Raw genomic sequence first — 27,504 nt, 5'->3', positions numbered from 1 at the left:
ACAGCTCCTTCAGGCAGCCCGTGGCACACCTCCCTCCCCTGACACCTTTGGGCCCAAGGGGTCTTCCCAGGCCCTGTAGGTTTCCTTTTTCCCTGAACACTGCCCTTTGGGTGGGTGTGCCATCTGACTCCTGCTAGGAGGAGGCTGCTCAGTCTAATTAACTTGTGTAATTACTGTAAAAAATATGAAAGTACATTGACTTTGAAAGAAAAAATAGGTAAAAACAGATAGTTTAGACAAATGGTTTAAATTAATGAAACTGGGAAAAGGAACCCTTCCCAAAGATATATGGATGCAAATGACACCTTGCCACGTCACCATTGTGGGGAAATATGCACACCACATTTCTCAATCCAGTAAAGAAAGCTCTGAACTGTAAACAAACAAGCAAACAAAAACCCAGAGTCATCACCCTGCAAACTTCTTTTTCACCCTGCATACTTTTAGTGCCAAAATAAATGAACCTTGAATTTTTCCTGTAAGCTATATACTTACTCCCTGACATAAATCCATCCGTAGCATTTTCAATGCTGACCTTTTGCAGATTTGCAACATCCAGGGCTATCACAATCATGTGAGAAAAAATATTTTTCCACTAAGAACATACTGAGTGTAAACTTGGGAATGTTGGCAATCTTGTGATTTTCTTTTCATCTAAATACATGTTGTGTTTGTTAATATAGTGAGCCAGTCCTTTCAAAGCCTGTACTTTCTTTAAACATTTTTATTGCAAACAATCTATGCTTTTTTCCTTTTTGATTTTGTCTTCCTTACACAGTAAGAACTCAAAATCCTATGTTTTAAATAAAAGGAAATAAAATTCTTGGCTTTATTAGGTAAGCATAAATATAGAGAAGAGTAAAAAGTTTTGTTAAATAGTGAAAGGAATTAAAAAGGTGATGCTTATCTTTTAAATTAGTGATTCTTAAGGTTTGGTGTCTATCAGAATAATCTTTGGGGCTTGTTAAAAATAAACATCATGCCCTTTCCATGACTGTCTAGCATTCTGTTTCATCATAAAATTCAATGTTCTCATCTGTGAAATGAGGATAACCTCACAGAGTTATTGTGAGGATTAAGTGGGATAATGTATATAAAGCAGCAAAGCACTTAGAACTGCTCTCAATGCACAGTAAGCTATAGGAGTGTAGCTACTATTATTTATTTTTATTTTTTTACTATTATTTTTGTTGGGAGACAATTCTCCATGTTTCTGCATGTCCTGGGAACAGAGGCACTGACCACATTTGTTCTGGACTATTTTCTCCAAGATGTTTGTATAGCAAACAGCCTGGAAGATACAGGGTCTCCCTCCAGAGCAGGGGGCAGTTTTGTTTTCTTTCTAGTGTAATAATGTCTCCCTTTGGTGGAAATGTCTATTATCAAGATTTGGGCTCCCTGAGCTCAGAGCTCCTCAGCTGTGATGCAAATCCTCTGCAAGCATGGCATTCACATGGGCCCCTCTGTCTTTCCCCTGTGAACTTGGGGGTGGCAAGAGGAAACCAACATGAACATGAACATGAACCTCATGCTGCTTGCTGTGCCGTAAGTAATAAAGTCCTTTGTCTCTGACCCAGGAGTTTTGAGTCTTCTACGAGCATCTGTGTGGCAGGCAAAAGGAAGGTTAAAAATCTCAGCCCCTTCACAGTTCTTGACAATTACAGGGTTCAGAAGCATGCAGTCATGTTTAAAGAAGTGCAATTTGTCAACCAAAAGTAATTTAATTAAAGTAATTAAAAAGTAATTTCAGGGAATTCCCTGGTGGTCCAGTAGTTAGGACTCTGTGCTTTCATGGCCAAGGGCCCGGGTTCCATCCCTGGTCAGGGAACTAAGACCCCATGAGCCACGTGGCCAAAAGAAAAAGTAATTTCATTTTTCACTCCCATCTCTAAATGAATATTTGAAAGGATCCAATTCATAGTTTTCTTATTGCACAACCTCGGCACCATCCAGCTGCTCCCCCATGCAACCGTGGTCCCCGTCTTATCTTCTGGTTTGAAGGGTACTATTAATGACCTTTGGAATCTAAATCCACCTGGCCATTATTCAAAACCACTAATCAGTGGCCAAATGGTAGAGCTGCAGAAGGTTGGAAGAGAATTTGCATTTCTGAACTTCCCCCAGGATCTCAGTTGACCCCTTCCTCACCATTCCAGCATACGATGCACAATTCCCAGCGTCTTCCTCCAGAACACCTTATTTCATAGCAACTATAGTTTTGCCCGTTACTTCCTCAACCCACTCAGCACCACTGACATCTTGATGACTGACTCATTCCTAAGAGAATATAGGCCACCAAGAAGGGAGACCCTCTGGAGGGGCAAACACTATTAGAAGAATGATGACTGGTACTAGCTCCAGAGAGAAAATCCAAGTGGTGGACACTGCCTGGTTCTCCCACCGCAATTCACACATGACCAAGTCTAAAGCTGGAGGACAGCTACTTGGGTTCTTTCAAAGGATGCAAGTCATCAGGCCAAGGCCCTCTGGACCCAGTGTATCTACTCTGTCTTTTACCATTCTTTGGCACGCCAAATTCAATGAGGGCACAGAATAGATAACAAGAGAATGTTATTCAAGAGAAGCTGGACTCATGGTAAATCCCAGCACACAGAGGAATGGTTGTGGGAATGGGTCACCGTTAAGAGTACTGGAGCCTTGGGCTTCCCTGGTGGCGCAGTGGTTGAGAGTCTGCCTGCCGATGCAGGGGACACGGGTTCGTGTCCCGGTCTGGGAAGATCCCACATGCCGCGGAGCGGCTGGGCCCATGAGCCATGGCCGCTGAGCCTGTGCGTCTGGAGCCTGCGCTCCTCAACGGGAGAGGCCACAGCAGTGAGAGGCCTGTGTACCGCAAAAAAAAAAAAAAAAAGTATCTATTGAATGCTAAGGCATTATGGCCTTAGTGTTTATTTACAGACAATTTTTTAGAGCAGTTTTAGGTTCACAACAAAATTGAGGGGGGGAAGGTACAGCGAGTTCCCATACACCCCTTTCCCCCACATGCACAGCCTCCCTCATTATCAACATCCCCTCACCAGAGTGGGACATTGGTTACAACTGATGAATCTACGCTGACACAACCCGACTCACCCAAAGTCCTTAGTTTACACTAGGGCTCATTCATTCATTCCTGTATAACATTCTATTTGTTTGGACAAATGTATAATGACATGTATCCATCATTATAATATCATACAGAGTATTTTCACTGCCTCTGTTCTTTGTCTATTCTTTGTCTATTCATCCCTCCCTCTCCCAACCCCTGACAACCACTGATTTTTTTTTTTTTTTTTGCTGTCTCCATAGTTTTGCCTTTTCCAGAATGTCATATAGTTGGAATCATACAGTATGCAGCCTTTCCAAATTGGTTTCTTTCACTCAGCAATATGCATTTAAGCTTCCTTCATGTCTTTTCATGGCTTGATAGCTCACTTCTTTTTAACCCTGAATATTATTCCATCGCCTGGATGTACCACATTTATCCATTCACTTACTGAAGGACAAACTTTGTGCTTCAAGTTTGGGCAGTTATGAATAAAGCTGCTATAAGCATCCACATGCAAGTTTTTGTGTGGACACATTTTGAACTCCTCTGGGTAAATACCAGGGAGTGCAATTGCTGGAGTGTAAGGTAAGAGTATGTTTAGTTTCATAAGAAAATGCCAAGCTGCCTTCCAGAGTGACTGCACCTGTTCGCGCTTCCGCCAGCAGTGAGCGAGAGCTCCCACCGCTGCACAGCCCCCTCAGTGTTTGGTGTTGTCGGTGCTCCGGATTTTAGCCATTCTAGTAGGTGTGTAGTGCTATCTCGTTGTTTCAATTTGCATTTCCCTGATGACATATGATGTGGCACATCTTTTCATATGTTTATTTGCCATCTGTATATCTTCCTTGTTGAGGTGTCTCTTAAGAGTTTTGGCCCATCTTTTAATCAGGTCTTTCATTTTCTCATTGTTGAGTTTTAAGAGTTCTCTGTATATTCTGGCTAACAGTTCTTTATCAGATGCGTCTTTTGCAAATATTTTCTCCCAGTTTGTGGCTTGTCTTCTCATTCTCTCAACACTGTCTTTCACAAAGCAGAAGTTTTTAAATTTTAATGAAGTCCAACTTATCAATCGTGTCTTTCATGGATTGTGCTTTTGGTGTTGTATTGTTAAAAGTCACCAACATACTCAAGTTGTGATAGCTTTTGAATCTGTGATTTTATTTTTAAATTATATATGCATTGAGCATTTTTTTTCTTCATTTGGAAAAGAAAGATTTTGAGACTTCCCGCAATGTGTGTGAATTAGTTGCGAGTGCACTTGCAAATCTGCAAATGTTACTGTTAATAGAGACTTCTATTTTGGAATAAGTATGTGTGCTTAGTCTGTGACAAGTTAACGTCAAATGAAATAAAATTAAGTTTATGGAAGTTTCAAGTCCATACTGATACTAGAAAATTAATTGTATTCCACATGACTTTCCAATACTGTTTATCAAAACTTAGAAATGCTGTAGAGGTCAATCTCAGTTACCAGAATCCAAAATTCAGCTGTGATCAAGTTGCTAATCATGAACTCTGTTTTAGGCTATAAGTCTACTAACTCACTGAGGTCATTTGACTAGAGATTGTCTGTGAGGAAATCACTGTTTACTATGCTATCGTTTCTCCTTTTATAAAGAAATCCAAGGAAGAGATAAATAAGGAATAGAATGTACAGGTTACATCTCAAAATCCCATGTTTGCTCATCTAATCTTGAAATTTGGACTAAAATAAATAGAGCCAAAGGCCACAGATTAGATAATAAGGATGTTTTGGTTTCAGATGTTATTGCTTAAATAATTTAATATTGGTCAATACAACCCTAGTTGTGTTAGGGTTTTGTTGATTTATTGAATGTGTTTTTACCTAAGCAGTTGAGCCACAGGAGGTAATAGCTCTTAAACCCCATTCCCCGGGTTCTAGTATGAAATGAACCAGTGATTGATAAGCCTCCCTGCTTCTTCTAGTACAGCCTTGGGAAAGAAAGTCAGGAAAGAAGAAGTTCTGCTCTGTGGACAACGGTTGTGGGGAAAGGGACTTCCCTGGTGGCGCAGTGGTTAAGACTCCATGCTCCCAATGCAGGGGGCCCGGGTTCTATCCCTCGTCAGGGAACTGTATCCCACATGCATGCTGCAACTAAGAGTTCGCATGCCACAACTAAGGAGCCCTCAAGACACAACTAAGGAGCCGCAAGCCACAACTAAGGAGCCCATGAGCCACAAGGAAGGAGCCCATCTGCCGCAACTAAGACCCAGCACAACCAAATTTTAAAAAAAAAGGGTTGTGGGGAAAACATGACAAATGGGATAGCCCTGTGGCTGCAGTTAATAGTACATCCATTCCTATTGGATCAAGATGTAGGGCTTTTTACAAATACTGTTGGATTCAATTAGCTGTTATTATTTTCTTGTATTACCCTTATCTGGTTTTGGAATCTATATTACACTAACTTCATAAAACGAGTAGGCAGGTTTTGAAAATTGTCTATTTTTTTTGTAACAATTTGTTCTTTTCAGGAGAACAGTCTGATGACTTTTTCAGTCATCAACAGTCTGATGACAGTCTGATGACTTTTTCCTTAATGTTTATACAAGCACCACTTTTGGCATTTTATATATTTCTAGGAACTTTTGCATCCCATCCATGTTTTCAACTTACTATCTATTTGGTGGTTTTCCTAATATTTTATTCTAGATTCTGTTTCATGGAGTTTTCTACAATGAGAGAGATGAAATGAAACCTGAGCAGGTCAGCACTTTTCAATCACATCGTCCACCTCTCTGAGTAGGGTAATTCTGTCCAGGATGTAGCACCCCCATGACTAGTCTATCATCTGACTCTTACCTGGCCTGGCCCTTCTGTGGTCCTCCCTGGTTGCCATCTAGTTTGTCTTACCTTCTCTCAGAGTTCTAACCCCAGCTTAGGCATCCTCCTTGATGATGCCGGTCATGGTTAATAACCAAAAGGGGTAAAAGAGAATTCTAAGGGGTATAGAGGAAAGAAGTAGTAAATGCGTGCTTTATAGGTACAGGATTTCCTTCTGGAGTGATGAAAGTTTCTGAAACTAGATCGTGGTGATGGTTGCACAACTTTGTGAAAGTACTTCATGCCACTGGGTTGTACACTCACTTTAAAATGGTATGCCTGAAACTAATATAATACTGCATGTCAAGTATACATCAACATAAATACATAAATACATACACTGGTTCAGATGGTAAATTTTGTTATGTATATTTTTCTACAATAAAAAAAAATAATCTCAGACTTGGGGCAAGAGCCTCCTCTGTGTTTCTTAGTTCCTTATTTATTTCCATTTCCCTCAGTCACAGGGGTAGTGGCTACCCTTTGTATTTACTATTTTTAAAATTTTCTGTTATATGTAAACATAAAATCTACCACCTTAGCCATTTTAAAGTGTACACACACTTTTGTTTCACAGTTCTAGAGATTATAAGTCTGAAATCAGGGTGTTGGCAGGGTTGGGTCCTCTTGGGACCTCTGAGGGAGAATCTCTTCCACGCCTCTCTCCTAGCGTTTAGTGGTTGCTGGCAATCCCCGATGCTCCCTGCCTTGTGGGAGCATAACTCCAATTTCTTCTTCTGGCTTCACATGGTTGTCTTCCCTGTGTGCACGTCTCCGTTTTCTCCTCTTATAAGGTCGCTGGATTCAGTGACTTCATTTTAACTGATTACATCTGCAAAGACCCTGTTTCCAAATAAAGTCATATTCACTGGTACCAGAGGTTAGGACTTGAACATATCTTTTTGGGGAGACACAGTTCGACCCACAACAGGAGTCATCATCAATGTGGTGGCAAAGAAAACTGATGCCACACAGAGAAATCTGCACATAGACCTGTTTACTTGAGAAAAAAAAAAAGTCCCCGTTTCCTTTTCCAACCTTGCAGTGTGCTTCAAGCACCCTCTACTGGCAGAGTTTAACATCCAGCCAGCTGGCAACAGGCAAATGCAGTCTGCAGAGTGCCGTTCCCTGGGGCAAGGGATGATGGGCTTTGCAGCTCAGAGGCAATAAATTCATAACAGCCACAGACTAAAGTTCTGTCTGCTTTGAAGTGAGCCTTCCCTACGTTAGTTTTAGCTTGACTACGGAGCTCTAAATCGGCTCTGGGACTAAAACCTGGGAAGGGAAGAGTCCAAAGGGAGGAGATGCTTAGGCTACGTCTGGTAGGTTATAGCAGGTTGGAAGGCCTTGAAGTGGAAGAGGGATGATATTTTAGGGAGAGGGACCAGTATGGGCAGAAGCAAAGCATGGGAGACCCTAGGTTGTTATGGAATTCTGAAAGCCACGTTAAGGTATTTGAACTCTAATCTGAGGGTGAAGTTGGGTAAGAGTAACATGACCAAATTTGTAATGCAGAAAATTTCCTTTATCTCCAGGCAGCATGGGAACTCCTTCTGTTTGGGAAGGAGAGCCCTGAACAAGCAGCAATGAGCTTCTATAGGAGGAGTGTGCACAAAGGAAGTGGACTGGGAAACCTGCATAGCTGAAGAACCTCATGGGAGACAAGGTTCAATGAGAATCGTCAAATGTTTCAAGTATGGAAACAACATGATCTGATGTGGAGATGGCTGGCATCTCAAAACACAACACGTATCAATGAATGCATCATCTTACACTGTAAGTTTGTGTTCCTTATTTCAGGAATGGCACCTGATTTCCTAATCTAGAAACCTTAGCGTCATCAGGACACAGTGCTCTCCTTCACTCCTCCACAACCAATGATTAAATACTACCCATTTTGCTTCATAAATGTGTCTCAACTTTTCTCCATTCTCAATGCTATACTACCTTGAAACACGCCTGTAGCATCTCTTACTTGGACTCTTATAACTGTCTCATAACGGTCTTCCTGATATCTCCCAGCTCGTTTTCTCAGGCAGAGTAATTGTTCTGAAATGCAAATCTTAAGGTGTCACTTTATTACTTAAAAACTCTACGCTGGCTCTCCATTGCTCTTAGGATAAATAGCAATTTCTTCAACATGGAACAAAATGACCCCTCATAATCTGGCTTTTTCCAGTTTCATCCCCTCCACTCCTCATCCCCCAGCTCCACGCCCATCCCAGCCATATGGATTGTCTTTTTTTTTTTGCTGTACGCGGGCCTCTCACTGTTGTGGCCTCTCCCGTTGCGGAGCACAGGCTCCGGACGCGCAGGCCCAGCGGCCATGGCTCATGGACCCAGCCGCTCAGCGGCACGTGGGATCTTCCCAGACCGGGGCACAAACCCGCGTCCCCTGCATTGGCAGGTGGACTCTCAACCACTGCGCCACCAGGGAAGCCCCATACTATATTTTTAACTTTATTTTGTTCCATTTTCTTAAAAGAATTTATTATTTCTTAAAGTTTATTTGCTTGTTTATTGTCTGTCATCCTCCACCAGAATATATGCTCCTTGAGATTAAGAACCTTGTCTACCTTGCTCACCACTATGTCCTCAGAGCCTACAACAGTGTCTAGGTTCATAGTAAAGACTCAAGAAATATTTACTGAGTGAATGATAGAAACAACTTTTTTTGAGGTAAAGTTCTTCATGTTGCTATAGAGTCCCATGCAATATTTTGGACATAATATACTAAAAAAATGTTTATCTGAAATTCAGATTTACCTGAGCGACCTGCATCTTTTCTGGCAGCCGTACCCCCAGAACACATTTGAGAATATGTGGATACATTTTTGATTGTCACGACTGAGGTGGTGGTACTACTGGCATCTAGTGTGTAGAGGCCAGAGATGCTGTTAAACATCGTACAATGCATAGGACAGTCCCTACAAGGAAAAGAATTATCCAGGCCAAATGTCAATAGTGCGGAGGCTAAGAAACCCGGAACTAGATAGCCATGAACTTTAAGGCAGAAAGCGCCTAGAATCTCTAAGTTAAACTTCCTTTTGGAAAGGGAGAATGGAGTTAGTGAGACGGAGTCGGGGCTGAGACCCAGCTTTAAAACCCTGGGCACACATCTTGAGGCTGATAACCAGAGGGCAAGAGGGCCAGACTACCAACCAATGGCAACAAACGAAGTCATGATGCCTAAAAGACTGCCTGGGAAGGGCACTGTGGACAGTAAAGCACTCTGCATACACTGGTTAAGTGCACCTCAGACACAGAGACATTCTTTAGGTCCGTCCACCTGAGGACAAATCCTCTGGCCGCTGGGACTAGGAACGCGTTCACAGACTTAGCGGAAGCAGCCGGGCGGCTGAGGCGTCCTGCTGCTCCCCTAGCAACGGTCGTGACGGAAGTGGCTGAAGCAGCCGCGCCCGGTGCGCCTGCGCGGAGGCGCCGCGTGCTGACGTGGATCTGGGTCCAGCAGCCCACCCGGGCGCGCGGTGGAGTGCCGGGGTGCGGCTGGGCTAGTGGAGCCGTGGCCCAGCCGGCATGGCGACGCCGATCGCTCCGCGCCGGGGAGCCGGCGCTACCGGCCGGGGCTGGTTGGTGCTGCTGCCGCCCCTGCTGCTGGCGGTGCTGCTGCCGCGGCCCGCGGCGGCCCTGGTGGAAGGGCTGTACTGCGGCACGCGGGACTGCTACGAGGTGCTGGGGGTGAGCCGCACGGCGGGCAAGGCGGAGATCGCGCGGGCCTACCGCCAGCTGGCTCGGCGCTACCACCCCGACCGCTACCGGCCAGAGCCCGGCGACGAGGGCCCCGGACGGACGCCGCAGAGCGCTGAGGAGGCCTTCCTGCTGGTGGCCACCGCCTACGAGACTCTTAAGGTAAGCCTGGGGGCGCGGATGGGCTGCGAGGACCCGCTGGCGAAGCGAGCGGCGTGGCCCCTTCGGCCCCTGGCCCGTGGAGCGAGCCTCCCTGTGACTCCGGCGCCGGGCGCGACCACCGCCACCACCCTTAGGATGCTCGCGCTTCCCCACGTGAGAGAGCGCATACGGCCCACTGACAAAGATGGGAACCCCCTCGGTCTTGGAGGGCAGCCAGCCCCCTCCTTTCTGTTACAGTCCTTTTTATGCAAAGCTTTGGGCTTCTTACGATTTAGTGAAAATGTTTTAATAATGTGCAGCTCACTCTCGGAAAGCAGGGTGATTATTATTACCAAGATCTGTGATAGAACACAGGAAAGGGCTCCAGTGACAGTGAGATCGCCCGAATTTGAGTTGACAGAAACTTGGTTTCTGGGGATGGTATTAATTGTGACATTTAGCTTGGGTTTAAGGATGTAGAAAAATACTAAGAAGAACACCGGATGTTTGACTCCGGCTCTGAACACCCCTGTATGACCTTGGATAGTGACTTAATAGGTCAGAGTACCTGTTTCTTCATAGGCACAATTAAGGCCATGATGCCTGCTCCACGGGTTGTTATGAGGTTAAATGATGAATGAGAAACCCTCTATACAGGACCTGCAAATAGGTGCTTAATGACTTGGGTTTCAAGACTGAGAATTTCTAGTAGGAAATATTTTGTGAGTATATGTGTAGTCATTTGCCAAAGGTTTTATTGAGTCTTGTGGGGATGGGGAGATTTAGCCTGATCCTGTTTTCTTTTACTGCTGGGAAAAGCAAACCATAAGAAATCACTAAGTACAAAACATATTTGGTGGAAGTGTTACTGCTTCAAGGGCCCCATCATGCTAATGCAACAGCAGTTGCAGTTGTAGGGTACTTTTTTCTAGCTTTTTTTTTCTTTTCTTTTTGAGGCAGAGTTTTCCATGTTGCTGTATCGTCTGCTTTTAGTGACTACTTTGAGTGGGTATGCTATAATTTAACCATGGATTATTTTTCCAGGTTAGATTTCCAGAGCTGAAAATATTGAGTCAAGGAGTTAATGGCTTACTTTCCAGAGCATTTTGGATAATATGGAGTCATAAAATTCACTAAATTCTCACCAGCATTGGTGAGATTGTAATTTTTATTGGCAGTTAACTGAGGAATGGGGGTTTTGGGAAAGTGCTGAGGCCAGAGGGCTTGGTTGCCTATTATTTGGGATAGAGAGTGATTGAGCAAAGACTTCAGAAAGATGGAAAAGAACTTCATTCAAGGCAGCCCAGCATGTGAAGCTCCAGTCTGCTTTTCTGCCGTAAGGAAAGATAGTGGTCCAGACGGGCATCCAGAAGGCCTGCCACTGGTCCTCCAAAGCCCTCGTGGCACAAGAGGGAGCACTGGGCAGGTGGAGAACTTCCAGAAGAGAGGCAGCAGAAACAGTGGCGACTGTTCCCTTCTGCTGGGGTTGGAGATGGGGAGATTTGGCATGAAAATGGTGAGCATGATAGTAAGAACTTTGAAAAAAAAGTGCCAAGAAATAGAGACTATAGAAAATCTGGCTGGGAGGAATCCCAGGACTCTAAATATTCTTGCCATTTTCTCGAAGAGACAAATTCAGAGGCTGAACTGGCTGTAATGGTTGCCTCTGAATGCTGCTACGAGTTTAGCACTGATTTGTCAGCTAATAAAAAGCTCAATAAAATAATGTGTCCACTCAAGAACAAGGAACTTTGAGGCAGTTAAAAACTAGTATGTCTGGAGAAAGTAACACTTACTCTTGATTGGGACAGGTCTGCGGTAGCTGCAAATGCCTCCAAACAGGAAACTAGAATTGTAGTTGCACTGATGGAGGGTGGGAGAAAATGTTCTATAGCTTCCCCAACCCCACTCATTATTACTGCAGGAGAACGGAAATTATCTGTGAGAGAAAAGGGGTGTCTGGGCTTGGTTTGGACCCATGGAAATCAGACTTAGTTGGGCTCTATGAAAACTCCCATGTTAAATTTATAGAGATAGATAAGGGTTCCACTTCCAAGTAGAACACCTTCAGAAACTTTTTAAAAAACTTCACTGAAGATGCTCTCTCCTGGAATAAGGAAGAGGACTTTGACTTGCCATGTGTGGAAGAAGTTATTAAAGACAAACAGGGTGGTCTGATTTTATTGCTGTCATAATGGAGAATTGTGAGAAGGTTGCCAGAAGATATCATTTCTGGGTAATGCAGAGATCTGATAAACTGGGGTCATCCCCTTGAGGCAACAGGGATGCAACCACTGTTTTGCTTGGATTATATCCACAGACTGGAAAGAGGGATAAGAGGTCCACCTGGCCTTTACTACGAGCAGGTCAGATAGAATAGTGGGAGAAGCTGATAAGTTCCAGTGGCTCTGGAATGAAGACGAGCCGCAGAAGCCTACCTGAAATTCCATATATCATCTCATGGGGGCAGCAACTGCAGACCTGGGACCGCATTTCATTTCTATTTGCTCTTTTTGTTATACACTATATATTTCTCCATAAAGAATAGCAATAAACCCTGTGAGAGCTGAAAAGGAGGGAGGGCCTTGGGAAGACTGTGTCCTCCTTCACAGCCATGTTCAGTTATTGCTGGCATATGAAGGGAAAAGTTGATTCTATATTTGCTTTGTAGAATGCCCAGGTAGACCATCTCTGGAACAGTGTATCTAACAGAAATTGTTTCTTTTGTGAAATCTGAAATAAATTAGTTGTAAATTCATTGGAGCCAGGAGCCTTTTTTCTCTCCCCATAATTTTTTGATAACCTTCTTAATTTCTTGTTCTTGGTCTGTTCAAGTCTCTTAGCATTTTTAACATGTATGATATAAAAAGCTATATTATATCCTCATTATAATCTTACAATGGTGTTCCATCAAAACTTATAACAACCAAGCATCTCTGAATCACCAAAATGAGAATTATATTTGTGTAAGATATAGTGGATTTATGACTCTGAAGTTGTCTTGGTTAAATAAATGCCTCTTTGAGAGAGAGTTTTTTTTAGATGGAAATTGTTAAAAAATAAGGATACTGACATGATTTAAATGCAGTTGGTCAGACAAGGAGATATTATCACAGTTGGTCATTGTTTTCATAGCAACAGAGATTCTACCTGTGAATAGAGAGATTGAGAAAAACCAGAAAAAGAAGGACGGGTAATAATGGAAGGCAAAGGGACCTGTCAGATGCTTTTACCAGGTCATGCTTAGTCCATGTTCTCAAATAACTTAAACCTCTAGATCTCAGCAGGACTTGAAACCATTATGATTTCACACACTGCTTTATATTTGTTTCACAATATGAGTTAAGCCGGTGAAATAACTATTTAGTGTATTTGACTACTGGGGATTCAGGACACATGGACTTTGGAAGTTAAGTAAACAGACTCTCACTCGCTGTGTCAACATTGGATCTTTTTATGTGGATATAGCACTTATCACACTGCACTGTAAATCCTGAGTAGCCCTTCTCCCCTCTCCACTAAACTTCATTTTTGCATGTATATCCATGGCACCTAGCACAGTGTCTGGCACATAGATAATGAATGCTTGTAAAATAAAAACTCCTATCTGGAGATAGATTCAGATAGGATGGAAATCGAAAGTGGATTTCTGGCGTTTTGACATTGTTATGTGAAGCCTACTTTGGCATTTTACCCGAAATTAATTGTAGTCTTAAAGAGTGGTACAGATAAAGTAGATTGGATGGGTATGAATGAAAAATTCCTGCATGAGAGAAAAATTATACTTCTGTTTTTAAGGAGAAATTATTTTCTCAGGGTTTTAGAGAACATTAATTATTTTTGATATAGATACAAACTGGATGAATTAGATAAAATGAGAAGGATGGCATAGAAATCAGCAGATGAGGGAACAGGTGGTAAGGACGCACTTAGAAAAACTGCAATTGGTAGAAAATGGTAGAGTTTGAGAGCATTTTGCAAGATCGTGAGAGAAGAACATAGAAAAGGTCTTGGAGGTATTACTGGCGTGCAGGTTATCTGATAAATTGAAGGGATGTGTAGAGAGAGCCTTGTGCTCCTCCAGCCTTGTCTTGGCAGGAAAGTCACAGGAACACGTCAGTTTCTTTTTGCCAGTCTGGTTGATGTGGCAGGGCTTTAGCACTTAAGAATGATTTGACAAAAAGGGGAGTATGAACTTCCTGCCCTGTTAGGGTTACTGTTTATTGTTCTCCCTTTGTATATTCGCTTAACCCTTTCTCTCACTGGTACTGACATAGATGCTGGGGGAGGAGACCATAACAATGAAAAAGGCACAGTTCCTGCCTTTAAGCTTTTAATACAAGAAGGATACAGATACTTATTGTTTGGTTATTATTTATCTAAGTTATATAATAAAAACGTGTAGCTTATATTGCAGCACTGAGAGAACACAATTATTTCTTCTCAGGGGATTGGAGAAGAATGCACTCTTTGATCTGGATCTAGAACAGTCCCCAAGGTTGACTGTGGAGGGACATTTCTGGTAGAGACAAGTCTTGATCCACGAAAACGTGGAGTCATGAGTGTGCAAGGCTGGTTCCAGGAATGAGATGTAGGATCACTTCTATTATGCTTTTCCCAGGGACTCTTTGTTCTGGAGGAAAAAAATTAACTGCACTTATCGGTATTACTATTTTTCTTTTCCAGCATCAATCCAGATTTTAGTCAGTCCTTCATAATAATTGGGTATTCATAAAACTAATAGAAATGATGTAAATTTCTATCACAGTTGTGAGGCTGATACACAGGCAAGTCAAGTCAGCTTGATGGCAGATAATTTTCATTTCACATGCCAACTGTAATTGGTCTCGACTCCATGTAACACTTGTAAATTTGGGGGCCTTGTCTGGGTTTAGTGGAAAAGATGACATGTTAAACTGTCCTCCCATGGGCCCAGAAGAAGGGTGTGGTACCTTATGTGCCACATTTGCTATTTCTGCTGTGAACCCATAAGTGTTTTTCATTTTTTACTCATCCCTTAAAATTTCACCTGTTCTTCCCTACTTATGGCCAAGGTTGATCATACACCAGATGTGTTTAAATCTAGTGCTGTGACTACCTGACACATGATGGTATCAACAACCCATCAGAGCTTTTTTGAGTAACACAGAAACTACTGAGTTGATGTAATTCTAGCCAGAAACTAAGCACTTGACGTTTTAATTTTGCTTGTGCAAATTTATCATGGGTAAACAGAATATACTGAGATAGTCACAGCACAAAGACCCTTACCGTATTTTTAGAGACTGTAGGGGATCTACTGTTTCTAGGTTAGAAGCCTGTCAGGTGCATGGTAGGGAGAATGTTTCAGGAGACTGGAAATAGTTTGGGATCGACCCTTTAAGCTGTGTTCAGGCATGTGAACCTGATGTATTGAAGAGTTACCAGAGGTTTTAAAGTGCATAAGTAACACAATCTGATGTTTGTTTCAGAAAGAAAGTTCTGGGAACAACATGGAAGATGGGTTGGGGAAGGCAGGAAGGTATTCTTGGCTGAACTCATTTTATTTCCGTCTTAGTCTTCTGGAATCTCATCATTCCTCTTTGGTAACTTAAGAATCTCTTATTTGGTTCATTTCTCATTCCTTAATTTTGCTTCTTTTAAAGCTACGGTCACATTTTTCTTCTTTCCTCATTGTTGGCTATCCTTACTTCCTCGTCCCCCTTTCATTTAAACTGTCATAGACTGACATGTGCATCAGCACACGTTCTGGAGCTGTTCTTCCTAAGATGAATAGTGATGCTCTAAGCATCAGATCAGAGGGCTGCTCTTCCTTTTGGAACTATTTGTGGCATTTGATGTTGACCACGTAGTTCTTTAAGCTGTTCTCCCTTGACTCCCTTCATGTAATTCTCTCCCCTTTCTCCAAGCTTTCTAGCCATTTCTTTTAGTCTGTATTTTTTTTTCTCTGCCTTCACCGTAAACATTACATTTCCTTAGAGTCCTGTCCTTTGGGGACTCTTCTTTTTATTTTCTAAGCTCGTCCTGATGAAACTCAACTACATCCTTGACAACCCTGAAATCCGTGTATTCTCTAGGTTCATATTTTTCAATTGTCTCTCATTTGTAGCACAGGTACCCAAAATTACACATGAAACTAATCCTGTTTTCTTTGTTAAAGCATAAATTTTAAAAGAGGTTGACTCTTGTACAAATACAAAATAAACACGTGTCAAAGATTTTATTTAACTCATTAATTAATGAGGGAACCAGTAAGATATTAAAACTGGTTCAAAAGAGAAAAAGTGCCATACAGTTTACAGTCAAGACAAGGAGTGCTGAAATGCCTGTAATACTGGTCAATATGACAAGGCAGTTATCAGTTGCCTTAATTCCACTGGTCACAATTTGTCTTTTTGTGAATAAGAATTATTTGCATTACTTCCAGGTTTCCACAAGTTACTTCTTTCTCTACAAAGTTAAAATAGACTTTTCAAAGACAAATAAAGGCACACCCCTCCTACAGGAAAAGATAATCCTTGGAGGCTCCAGACACTGAAAAGCTATCCAGTAATTTTCTTTCCTCCCCATTTCAAAATCTTCCACAATTTTCCCCTGCATCTTCTCCACTTGCTGTCCTCTTCCTTTATTCTTAGAATAACATGGTTCACACAGTGACTATAATTAGAAACATCAGTATCATGCTTAACATGACTGATTCCTGTACCCCTTTAATCACTAAGTCCTATTTGTTCTACTTCTTAGTCTCTAAAATCTGTTTCTCCCTCATTCCTTTCTTTACAATACTGTCAGAGTTATCGTCCAAAAATATATACTTCTACTCAATGCTATTTATTTTTCTCATACTTGAAAACATGTTATGTTTGAATAGCACAGACAGTAACACCCTAACACTTTAGCATGGCATATAAGATCCCCTGTGGTTCTTATCCAAACCTGTCTTCCTGGCCACATTTACTACTCCTTTCTTCCCTAAACTTCCCCAGTGCTTAAGCTTCACTGAATCTGTTCTCTACACTGATGCTTCTGTACCTTGACACTTGCTGTTCCCCTTGCCTGGAACAAATTTTACCACATCTTACTTGCTCTTCAGGATCTAGCACTCATTTCACGTCTTCTGTGAATCCCATTACCAGTGGTCTCAGGCACAGTTAGTCCTTAGTACATTGAATTGTGCTCTTCTTGCTTGCTAGATTCTTCTTGTAGATGGGAGAGTTATTGAGGCCAGGTCCTTAATTTATTTGTTTTTTTATCCTCCTTTGTGCTCAGCACATGGCTTAAGGCCCTGCATAACTATTTTCTGAACTGAAAATAACTAAGGCTTTTTAAAGCTCAGGTAACCAAGTAGATGGCGATACTGTTAACTGAGACACAGGAGCAGATTTGGGTTTTGAGCATGTTGAATTTGAGATATTTATGTTACATTTAGGAAATGTTCAGGAGGTATCTGAAAATAGTAGGAGCAGGGAAAACAGATCTGAGTGTCACTCGTATATGATATATAGGTGATACTGCAAATGATGTAAGTTGCTATAACCACATGTAGACTGAGAAGAGAAGACGTAGAAGATAGTTGCACGAGTGGCTGGTGGGTAGGGAACAGGAAGAGAAATGAAAACTCAGAGCAGTTAACTTTCTTCCTCTTTAGTAGGGTATAATGGCCTGGAAAAAAATTTAGGGGAACAGATGTTATTTTTTTAAAGGATCATTTGTATGTGTATTTCTCTTAAAAACAGGATTACTATATATATTTAAGAATGAACAAACGATTACTATATTTTCATATATTATTGATTCTTGGCCTTTGCCCTCCTAAATGGTTTCTATTATTTGTATAATTGAAGATTTTTAATGTGAACCTGGCTGCAATATCTAATTATTGCAATTTATGTTTATTGAAACCAAACAATTCATTATTTCTTTCAAGGACAAGAACATAATATATTTTTGCCTCTGGGGAGGGGGGAATGATCATTTTCATAAGAGAAGGAAGGGTTCAGTGCTTTCTTTGCTTGTGGGTTTCCTCTTGTTCACTTTTGATCTAGATATTGGTGGTTATGTTCCAGTCCTCCTGCATATGCCCAAGAGGATTGGGAGTGGAGTGGACACCAGCAGAAGCACCATTTTTTCCTGTAGAGATTAGAAACAAGGAGCTTATTGCCCTGCTTGTCAAGGCTCAGGACAGAGAGGAGGAAGAAACAAGTATAAAGGTTTTGGTTTTGGAAAGAAGTTGGAATCTCCTGACCCTGGGACCTTAAGATCCACAAAATTGCTGAAAGAAAAAGTACTACCTTATTGAAAGGTAAGATATTACACTGTTTTAAGGTTTAAGCTATTTTAGCCACATTAGCGTATCTTCATAGGCTATGAAATCAAGCAGTCATTTCTGCCAAGCCCAAGTTTTTGTGGCCTAATCACCCGTCTCGCCTTCCTTGTGAGGTGGAGACCTGTGTGGCTGGAGAGATGTCTAGAGTAAGGGAGAGCCTTTACAAAATTTCATTCAGTTTTGAAATGATATTTATTGAATGCCAGGCACTGTGCTAGGCCTTGGATATACAGAGATTAAGGAATCACCCTACCTGCCGTCTAGAAGTTCTCATTCAAGGAAAAGAAAAAAACTGATGATTACAATGTGATAAGTGCTATAATAAATAGGTAATAAGTGTAATAAGAGTGGTCTAAATCTGTCTACTAATGTTTATGTTCTAAAGGATTAATAGGAGCGCATGAGGTTGGAAGAAAGGCACGGGCATTTGAGTTAAAGTGAATTATCTGTTCAGTCATAGATATAAAAGAGCATGCTGTACTTGAAGAACACACCAAATTCCAGAAATTGCTATCTGAATGTTTGCTATGGGCAAAAGAAGGGAGAGTGATAAGATGTTTCTTAAGTAGGTAAGTTTGGGTCAGTTATGGAGGCCTTGTTGCATGACAAGGAAAATTGAACTTGCCTTACTAGACACTGGGAAGCATTGGACAGAACAAACAAAAAAACTGTGAGGCTACGTTAGTCCCAAGATGGGTAGGAAAAAAATATATATATGGTATTAAGAATAAAAATATGTAAGAATGTACGTGAAACTCTCTAATTGGGTCCCAGTCTGTCTTTTCTTTTTTGCTAATATTCCTGGTATCCTGTGTTCATATTAGGTTGATTCTAAACTTAGTAGGCTACTGAAGAGTAGGACTTTGACTTAGATTGTTGAGAATCCCTAACTCTTCAATTTGTGCCAACCTTGAACAACCTTGTAAAGTGTATTATGCATGCCTCAGCCTAAAATCCATTTTCTTCATTCTGGAGAGAAAGCTTTAAACACATTAAAGAAAGAAGACTGTGGCTGAATAAACGCTGTAACAAGGAGATCGCAGACCTTCTTGTCTCTAATCATGACCAAAACAGGGCCATGAAATTATGGTGGCCCCAAGGAAAAGAAAACCATTCTAAGAGAAGTCAGACTTGACCCTGAAACCTTTTACAGGGATGAGGTAGTTTGAGGACTCATTATAGAGGGCCCTGAATAGACCCTACAGGCTCTGGTTACAGTAGAGAGGCTAGACATAAGGTATAAATTTTGGAGTTGCTGGTACTGGAGCATTAGCTGACCATCCTGTTAAATGAAGCTCTGTCACAAATCTAGGGACCAGTGAGAAGATGGTGACTCTGGGGGAAGATATGGGTGAAAAGCTTGAAGAAGGATATCTGCATTCTGTGGACTGTGACCTTCACTAAGATAAGAGAACAAACGAGAGAACAGCCACTAGACGCATGACATTCACAGAGCAGATTTCAGTGACACTCACAGATCTTGCTGTATACTTCAACCAGGAGGAGTACAGACAGTCAGAATGGGCAATGGACTGTGCAGAGATAGTGATGCTGGAGGACTGTAGGAATCTCATCTCAGGGGGGCAGTTAGTTTCAAAACTACTTGTAATCTAGTTGGAGCAAGGAGAAGAATCGTGTTTGAAGACATACATTTCAAAAAGCATCTGCCAAGATTGGGAGGCTGAGTATAAAAGGCAGCGAATTCAGGCCAGAAGCAGAGCATATCTATAAAATTAGCCAAAAGGGCAAAAAAATGGAGGGAGAATGGAAAAATTCTCAAAGGATGTCTTGAAGTACTCAGAATGAAATACATCAAGGGACATAGGCTTTAGTCTTCAGAGCTATCTGTATGACCTGTAACGTTTTAGCCTCTTTCGGTTAGAAACTCTAGAATATGATGATGGCTTATAGGAGGAATGGACTGACAGTTGAGGCGTGTGGCACGCAGCTTGCGGGATCCCAGTTCCCCTACCAGGGATTGAACCCAGGCCACGGCAGTGAAAGGCTGGAATCCTAACCAGTAGGCCACCAGGGAACTCCCGAGAAAATCTTTTCTAATGGAAGAGAACATACAAGGAGTGAATTTGAAAATAATATCAGCCTGAGCTCAGCTTTCCTTATATAATAGATGATTCGCATATTGGCCCTCCATACAGTGCCATGGAATAGACTTTAAATATATTTACATCTAATTATACTAGATACTACTTCATCTAGCTTCAAATTCTAGTCAGAGGTAAAAAATATTTTGAATGTAATGAGCGTAAGAACTGTTACTGAGGGCTTCCCTGGTGGCGCAGTGATTAAGAATCTGCCTGCCAATGCAGGGGACACGGGTTCGAGCCCTGGTCCGGGAATATCCCACATGCCGCGGAGCAACTAAGCCTGTGCGCCACAACTACTGAGCCTGTGAGCCCCAACTACTGAAGCCCGCATGCCACAACTACTGAAGCCCGCGCACCGAGAGCCCATGCTCTGCAACAAGAGAAGCCACCGCGATGAGAAGCCTGCGCACTGCAACGAAGAGTAGCCCCCGCTCGCCATAACTAGAGAAAGCCCGCTCACCATAACTAGAGAAAGCCTGCGCGCAGCAACAAAGACCCAACGGAGCCAAACATAAAATTAAAATAAATTAAAAATAAATAAATTTATTTTTTTAAAAAAAGAACTGTTACTGAGAATGTGCTCATTCAAATTCAGAATTCTTAATAGAAAATATATAATGATATTAATGGGTACAGGAAAGATTTATCATTAGCAAACTTCTTATTTTAAATCTAAGAAACAGCATATTGGAGGACTCGGGAGGAGGCCCTGAACAGACCCCAGCGCCTCTGTGGTGACAAAGCACTAAGTGCAGATTTTGAAATGTTGAGCTAATAATCTGCAACTTTATGTATGTTGAATAATTAATTTATCATAGAAAGAAATCATCTAGGTTAAAGAAAGATTTTTTTTCATAATGGTTTATGTTGTATTCACTTATAGAGAGTAAAGAATTTGCTGTAGTTTTATTCTTTAACACTTTTTTGGAAACAAGACAAGCTGAAAAATAGGTTTCCTGTGGGCTTAGAAAAAAAAAGCAAATCATAACCTAGTTTGGCAACTTTTCAACCTATGTAGCTCAGTAAAAGATTGGCGTTTCTACCTTTTAGAAACTGGTTAAAATTAGAGAAGGTTTTAAGAAATGCTTTATTTGTGACCATTTGAGCAGCATTTCAGAATGCTGTAATTTTTTCAACATGTTTGCATGACTAAGAAAGAGCGATATATTACCTTATTTATGAACTGGGCTGTGAAAATGTGTTATAATAGTGAATACTACATATTTTTAACCTGTTTTTGTATACTGTATGTCATCTGATATACAAAATAACCCTGTAAAATTAGTAGGGCAGCTATTAATATCTCTAAGTTACAAGTGAAGAAGAGTGAGGCTCAGAGAGGCTAAAATTTTTGCCTGATATCACAAAGCTAGACTTTGATCATTATACTGAATCGATGTCTCAGTGTTTCCTTGGGATGAGCATAATTCAATTTTGAGGGCATAGACTGGTTTTGTCTACTTTTTTGTTGTTTTAATCATTGCTTTCAAAAGAAAACCTTCTATACAAGGTTGGGAAATGATTGCGAATATATACAACAGAGATAAACATTCTTTTTTTTCTATCAACAGTTACTGAGAGTAGGTGTCAACATGCTCTTAAATTATAAGAACACGGCGACCTCCTTATTAGCACCACAGCACTGGCTAAAAAGGCATGGTTCATTGCTACTGAAGTGTTTTTATTTTTTCCAGGAGGACTAATACTCCTCAAGAATTTGAGGAAATTTTTTTATTATGCTTTATACCTAGTATTAAAGTTCTGGAAACAAATTTGTGTGTCCCTTTGAGGAATTATGGGAAATTTTTTGATTTTAACAGTTTGTTCTTTTATTCAGATTGATTACATAATTACAGAATTCTAGATTTGACTTTAACAGATTATTCACTAAGACCATTTTATGAGCTGTCCTATGAAACTGGATATCTTGTTATTTTACAGGATGAAGAAACTCGAAAAGATTATGATTACATGCTGGATCACCCAGAAGAGTACTACAGCCATTACTACCACTACTACAGCAGGCGCTTAGCCCCTAAAGTGGATGTGAGAGTTGTGATCTTGGTCAGTGTGTGTGCTATTTCAGTGTTTCAGGTGTGTATTGATGGATGTGTGTATCTACGTGCATGTGCAGGAGTGCACATTGGCTAGTGCTAGTCGTTAAAACTGAACTAGAAGTACCCTTTTGTAGAATTTTACTTCCAGGTGAGATTAATTTTTTATATTAGAAAAATATTTATTTAACCAATTGATAACATTGGAATCTTTGTTGGCAGGCAATCTAAGAAATCATGAATGTCATTATATAACTGTCAAAACCAAACAAACAAAAAAGTCAGATCTTTTTCTCTTTTTCCCCCTCTAGAGTATTCTCCATATAACAGCCAGAGTGAATGCCAACTACACCATATAATTTACAGGTGACCCTTGAACAACATGGGTTGGAACTGCAGTGGTCCATGTACACACGGATTCTTTTCACTAACTGCAGTGCCGACCCGCAGCAGTGCACCTTCTGAGGTTGGCTGAATCGGAGGATAGGGAGGAGCCGTGCATACGGACGGCCAACCATATGCAGCACTCAGACTCTGCACGGGGTGGTGCCCCCCCCCCCCCCGCATTGTTCGAGGACCAAACTACCTTCATAGGACTTTTCAATGATTTCCCATTAAACTTGGGGAAAATTCCAAACTCCTTAATATGGCCTAACAAGTCCTGGCACCTTCCCGCCAAATGCCAGGAGTGTAGAGCTTGCCATCATTGTAACAAACAAAAATGTCTCACACATTTCCACATGACGGCTAAGGGCACTCCTGCTCAGTATGAGAACCACTGAAATAGACTAAAAGTGCTACAGTAACTTTTTATGTTGTTTTAAAATATCACAGAAATACAAGTTTAGCCTGAAATGAGTTTTCCCTACTATTATTCCTCAACTAACCACACCTATCATATCCTCCTTTAAAAAGAAAGCCAAGTAACTAGAATGAAGCAATTTGCTAGTTTCAGAATTACTTCTCCAGTTTAATTTCCAGAAATGAAATTCAATCGATATGACAAAAGAATTCCTATTGAAAACTAAAGCTGTATATATATATATATATATATATATATTTTTTTTTTTTTTTTCCCCCCCGTACACGGGCCTCTCACCGCTGTGGCCTCTCCTGCTGCGGAGCACAGGCTCCGGAGGCGCAGGCTCAGCGGCCATGGCTCACGGGCCCAGCCGCTCCGCGGCATGTGGGATTCCACCCGGACCGGGGCACGAACCCGTGCTCCCCGCATCGGCAGCGGACTCTCAACCACTGGACCACCAGGGAAGCCCTAAAGCTGTATATTTTAAATGTATCAGCTTTTGTAGTGTTGCCTTTTCAACAGGGAGAGGAAGGGCAACTTTACTTTTCTGTTTTAGATAATGTAATACCCTAATCACTTTTTTTTTTTTTGCTATTCCTAATAGATTGCTACTATAATATTTCAGGATATTATTGGTACAACTGCTGTATTTATTCAGTAAAATAGCTGAAATGTGTGGAGTTACTATATGAGGCGTAGGACTTTTTCTGATAATAAAACCCTTTGTGGTTGAATATATTTATGAAGTGACTTAATGTTTTCCTGTCCAAATAAGTAAAGAGTTCAAACATATTTGAATCTTTCAGTTCAGAATGTGACGAGCCTTACTGTGGTATGTGCAGATGGTTTAGAGTTGCCCGAGTCTATACCCAGGGATTGTTTGAAAGAAACTCCTCACCAGCTAGTTTTACCATTCGATTCTTCCTCCAGTAAGTAGACTGCAATCTTAAAAAAAAAATAGAAGAGGGATTTCTTAATTGTGATCTAGGGAAGAGTCAAATGGTAAAGATGTGAAATCAACAGGTGTGATGTGATTCCAACGATCCATCCTCTGATCCTGGGTGTCTCCTGTAGAGAATCGGTGGCTTTTTGGCTCAGCTCAGGGCTTATCTGACTTATCAGGGCTGGAGATCCCGTGTCCACATGGGCATTATTCAACTGTATCTTCAACTTACAGAGTAAGATTTTTGAGGTCCCTGTTTTTAATCAGAATAGGTTTTGGCGGCCGGCGGGGGGGTGGGGGGGTTGTGTTCACCAAGGTGAATTTTGTAATAAAAATGACCCAGTTTTCTTTGTTAAATATTCTAGTTTTTCAGCTGGTGGAACAGCTACAACAAGGCAATCAGCTACCTGGCCACAGTGCCCAAGTACCGTATCCAAGCCATGGAGATTGCCAAGCAGCAGGGATTGCTGAGAAAAGCCAAAGAGAAGGGCAGAAACAAAAAGTCCAAAGAGGAAATTCGCGACGAGGAGGAGAACATCATAAAGAACATTATAAAAAGTAAAATAGATATAAAGGGAGGCTATCAGAAACCCCAGTTCCGTGACCTTCTCCTGTTTCAAATTCTCTTAGCTCCCTTTCACCTGTGCTCATATATAGTCTGGTATTGCCGGTGGATCTATAATTTTAACATCAAAGGCAAAGAATATGGGGAAGAAGAAAGACTATATATCATACGTAAATCTATGAAGATGTCAAAGTCTCAGTTTGATAGTCTAGAAGATCATCAGAAAGAAACTTTTCTTAAACGGGAGCTTTGGATAAAGGAGAATTATGAGGTGAGTAATTACTGTAACCTTCCTTACCAACTTAAAACTAGGTATGTGACAAGGGATCACAGAAGTGTGCTCAAATTTCTGAAATTGAAGAGTTAAATATAGAAAGATCTTACTTTTGTTGACTGTATGACTATATTTAGTAGTGGAACAGTGGGTTTTTAACCTATAATTTGTCTTTTTAAAAGATGAACTTCAGGGCTTCCCTGGTGGCACAGTGGTTGAGAGTCCGCCTGCCGATGCAGGGGGCATGGGTTCGTGCCCCGGTCCCGGAAGATCCCACATGCCGCGGAGCGGCTGGGCCCGTGAGCCATGGCCGCTGGGCCTGCGCGTCCGGAGCCTGTGCTCCGCAACGGGAGAGGCCATGGTAGTGAGAGGCCCGCGTACCACACACAAAAAAAAGATGAACTTCAAATACTTTAATTTACTAATGCTAAAAATTTAAAGTATGGTCTAATTTGTTGTGTTAAACTGTACTATGAATTGCCAGAATGATTTGGCAAGTAGATATATTCAGCCTACTTACAAAGAACATAAAAATGGAAGGTAACATGGTAGCTCCTAAATTATTTGATAAGTTTTCACTTTCAAGTAGTTGAAGCTGCCCACTATACAGTAAACTCTCTGTCATAGAGTGCTATCCTGGGCTGAATTATCATGGTATTACATGAGGTTATCTTAGTTGTTACTTCCTGAAATTTGGAAGTAAAATAATTTCTTTCTGAAATTTGATATGGCTGTGAAATTGGTTATGAAAACTTGTCCATTTAGCTTCAACTGATATACATGAAAGGTTATAGAAATGAAAGATGTTCTTTGTTCTTAACCTCTGTGGTTTATTTAACCTTCTTTGGGAACTTTAAAAATATTTTGAAAAACCAATAATTATCATTGAAGATAAAATTAGTTGTAAGTTCAATTTGGAGACAAATGTATTTATAAGGTCACTTTGTTCCTTGGTTAGGATCAACAAAACTGAAAGTCATCTGTTAAATTTACAGAGTACCATGTTAGAAAAATAAAGTGTTGACTCTTTAATATTGGACATTAGTCGTAGAGAGGAAATGTTTAAACCCTTTAAACTCAGCTTACATATGATTTCAAGGAGGAAAAGAATGTATTTCCAGGTTACAGAAATCAGTGAAAAAAATTACTAGTTCTTGCACAAGTTATTCTTTTTTATTTAACATTGAACATTAAAGTGCTTAATTGCTTAGTAATCTTAGGTGCATGGTCTTCAGAAGACAAACCAATACATTCATTGGAAACTTTTCCCTAAAGTTATATTTGAAAAATATAAACATGCCATAAAGCTAATGACAAATGTTTCTCTTTGGATTGTCAAGTTAGTTTATGTTACTTATACTTACAGGTCTACAAACAGGAACAAGAAGAGGAACTAAAGAAAAGATTAGCAAATGATCCTAGATGGAAGAGATATAGGAGGTGGATGAAGAATGAAGGGCCTGGACGGTTAATGTTTGTGGATGACTGAAGATTGCTGGAATGCTACTATGCCAAACCTTAATTGTGATACTATTTTCATAACTGAATTATTTTAGAAATGTACTGACTGTTCCTCAGCAGTAACTAAAACTCCTCAAGTATTTGATTAAACAGTATGATGTAGAAATTTAAACTTTCCCTTCAAACTTTATACATAAGACATTTATGATTGTTCAATTTTTATAATCAATTTGTGGATTTTGTTAAAAGATTTGACATGAAGATTTATTAGTTGCCATTTAAAAATTTTATATGTTTGGTTAAAAAATCTGACATGAAAATTTATTAGATACCATTTAAAAATTTTACGTGTTAAGTGTTTATTCTTCAAAAGTGTTTCCTTATTTTGTTATAGTGCTACATTTTTCTGCTTTCGTGGCCTCTATTAGTTTCACAAAACATAAAAATTATAACAGCGTTTAATTACATTTTTGAGTGTCTTTCTAGACACAGACTTCTTCAGCAAAACTATTCAACTATCATGTCATCTTTACGACAGTCATTATAGGTTTGATTTATGTTCAAAATATCTCTCTAGGAGAGTCTTCTGCTGGACTGTCTTTATAATATCTCCCCCCAGTCATAATATTCTTACTAAGATCGGAAACTCTCCAGGAGAGTGAATCTACCTTCATGTCCTTGTAGGATGAGCTTGATTACAGTCATTATAGGACTATAACTGTATTCTCAAACACTTCTCCAGAAAGAACCTTGTAAGAAGGTCTTTTGTACCACAGTATTGTTTTACCCCCCTTCAATTAAAAAAAAAAAGAGCAGAAATAGTGTCATGAAAAGTTCATATATTATGAAGTCCTTGAGTGGTGAAAAATACATTTTATGTGAGCATATTTACATGCATATAAACCAGAAAGAAGGGGTGCATGGCTGTGTGCTGTTCTATCAAACAATGAAATGTAAATGTTTTATACGTGTGAAAGTGAAAGTAATTCACACATAATTTGACTGAATCAAGTATGATACTGCAACAAAGTATCGAAACACATTCATGGTAGTGAATCAATACTCCTGTTAAAAGACATATCCCAGTCCATCATATTAATAAAACGGTTGCAATATATCACAAGTTTGTTGGTATGACATTTTAAGTCAAAGATTAACATATTGCTTTTGCATTATATAACTGTAAAAGACATAGCATAAAAGTGTAGCATAGTAGCTATGCAGAGTCTGTTTCTAT

At 40.6% G+C, this 27,504-nt stretch overlaps 1 protein-coding gene across 1 annotated transcript; it reads left to right on the top strand.

Annotated features, from left to right (window-relative positions):
• Positions 1-9,357: 9,357 nt before the first annotated feature.
• Positions 9,358-26,605, top strand: DNAJC25 (DnaJ heat shock protein family (Hsp40) member C25). The gene is made up of 4 exons (XM_082841968.1): positions 9,358-9,758; positions 22,110-22,262; positions 24,333-24,803; positions 26,173-26,605. Exons 1-4 carry the CDS (start codon positions 9,426-9,428, stop codon positions 26,293-26,295), a joined length of 1,080 nt encoding a protein of 359 aa, XP_082698094.1. The 5' UTR covers positions 9,358-9,425; the 3' UTR covers positions 26,296-26,605.
• The last annotated feature ends 899 nt before the right edge of the window (positions 26,606-27,504 follow it).

The sequence above is a fragment of the Leucopleurus acutus genome (genome assembly GCF_964270905.1).
Source record: "Leucopleurus acutus genome assembly, chromosome: 7".
NCBI classification, from domain to species: domain Eukaryota; kingdom Metazoa; phylum Chordata; class Mammalia; order Artiodactyla; family Delphinidae; genus Leucopleurus; species Leucopleurus acutus.
The sequence above is the reverse complement of the archived record's forward strand: the minus strand, read 5'-3'. Positions and strand labels throughout refer to the sequence as shown.

Bases quoted from the DNA above. Each gene is read 5' to 3' on its own strand.
- DNAJC25 (XM_082841968.1), top strand. From the start codon at position 9,426: ATGGCGACGCCGATCGCTCCGCGCCGGGGAGCCGGCGCTACCGGCCGG. The intron at 9,759-22,109 runs GTAAGCCTGGGG...GTTATTTTACAG, and splicing joins CCGCCTACGAGACTCTTAAG to GATGAAGAAACTCGAAAAGA. The intron at 22,263-24,332 runs GTGTGTATTGAT...TAAATATTCTAG, and splicing joins GTGCTATTTCAGTGTTTCAG to TTTTTCAGCTGGTGGAACAG.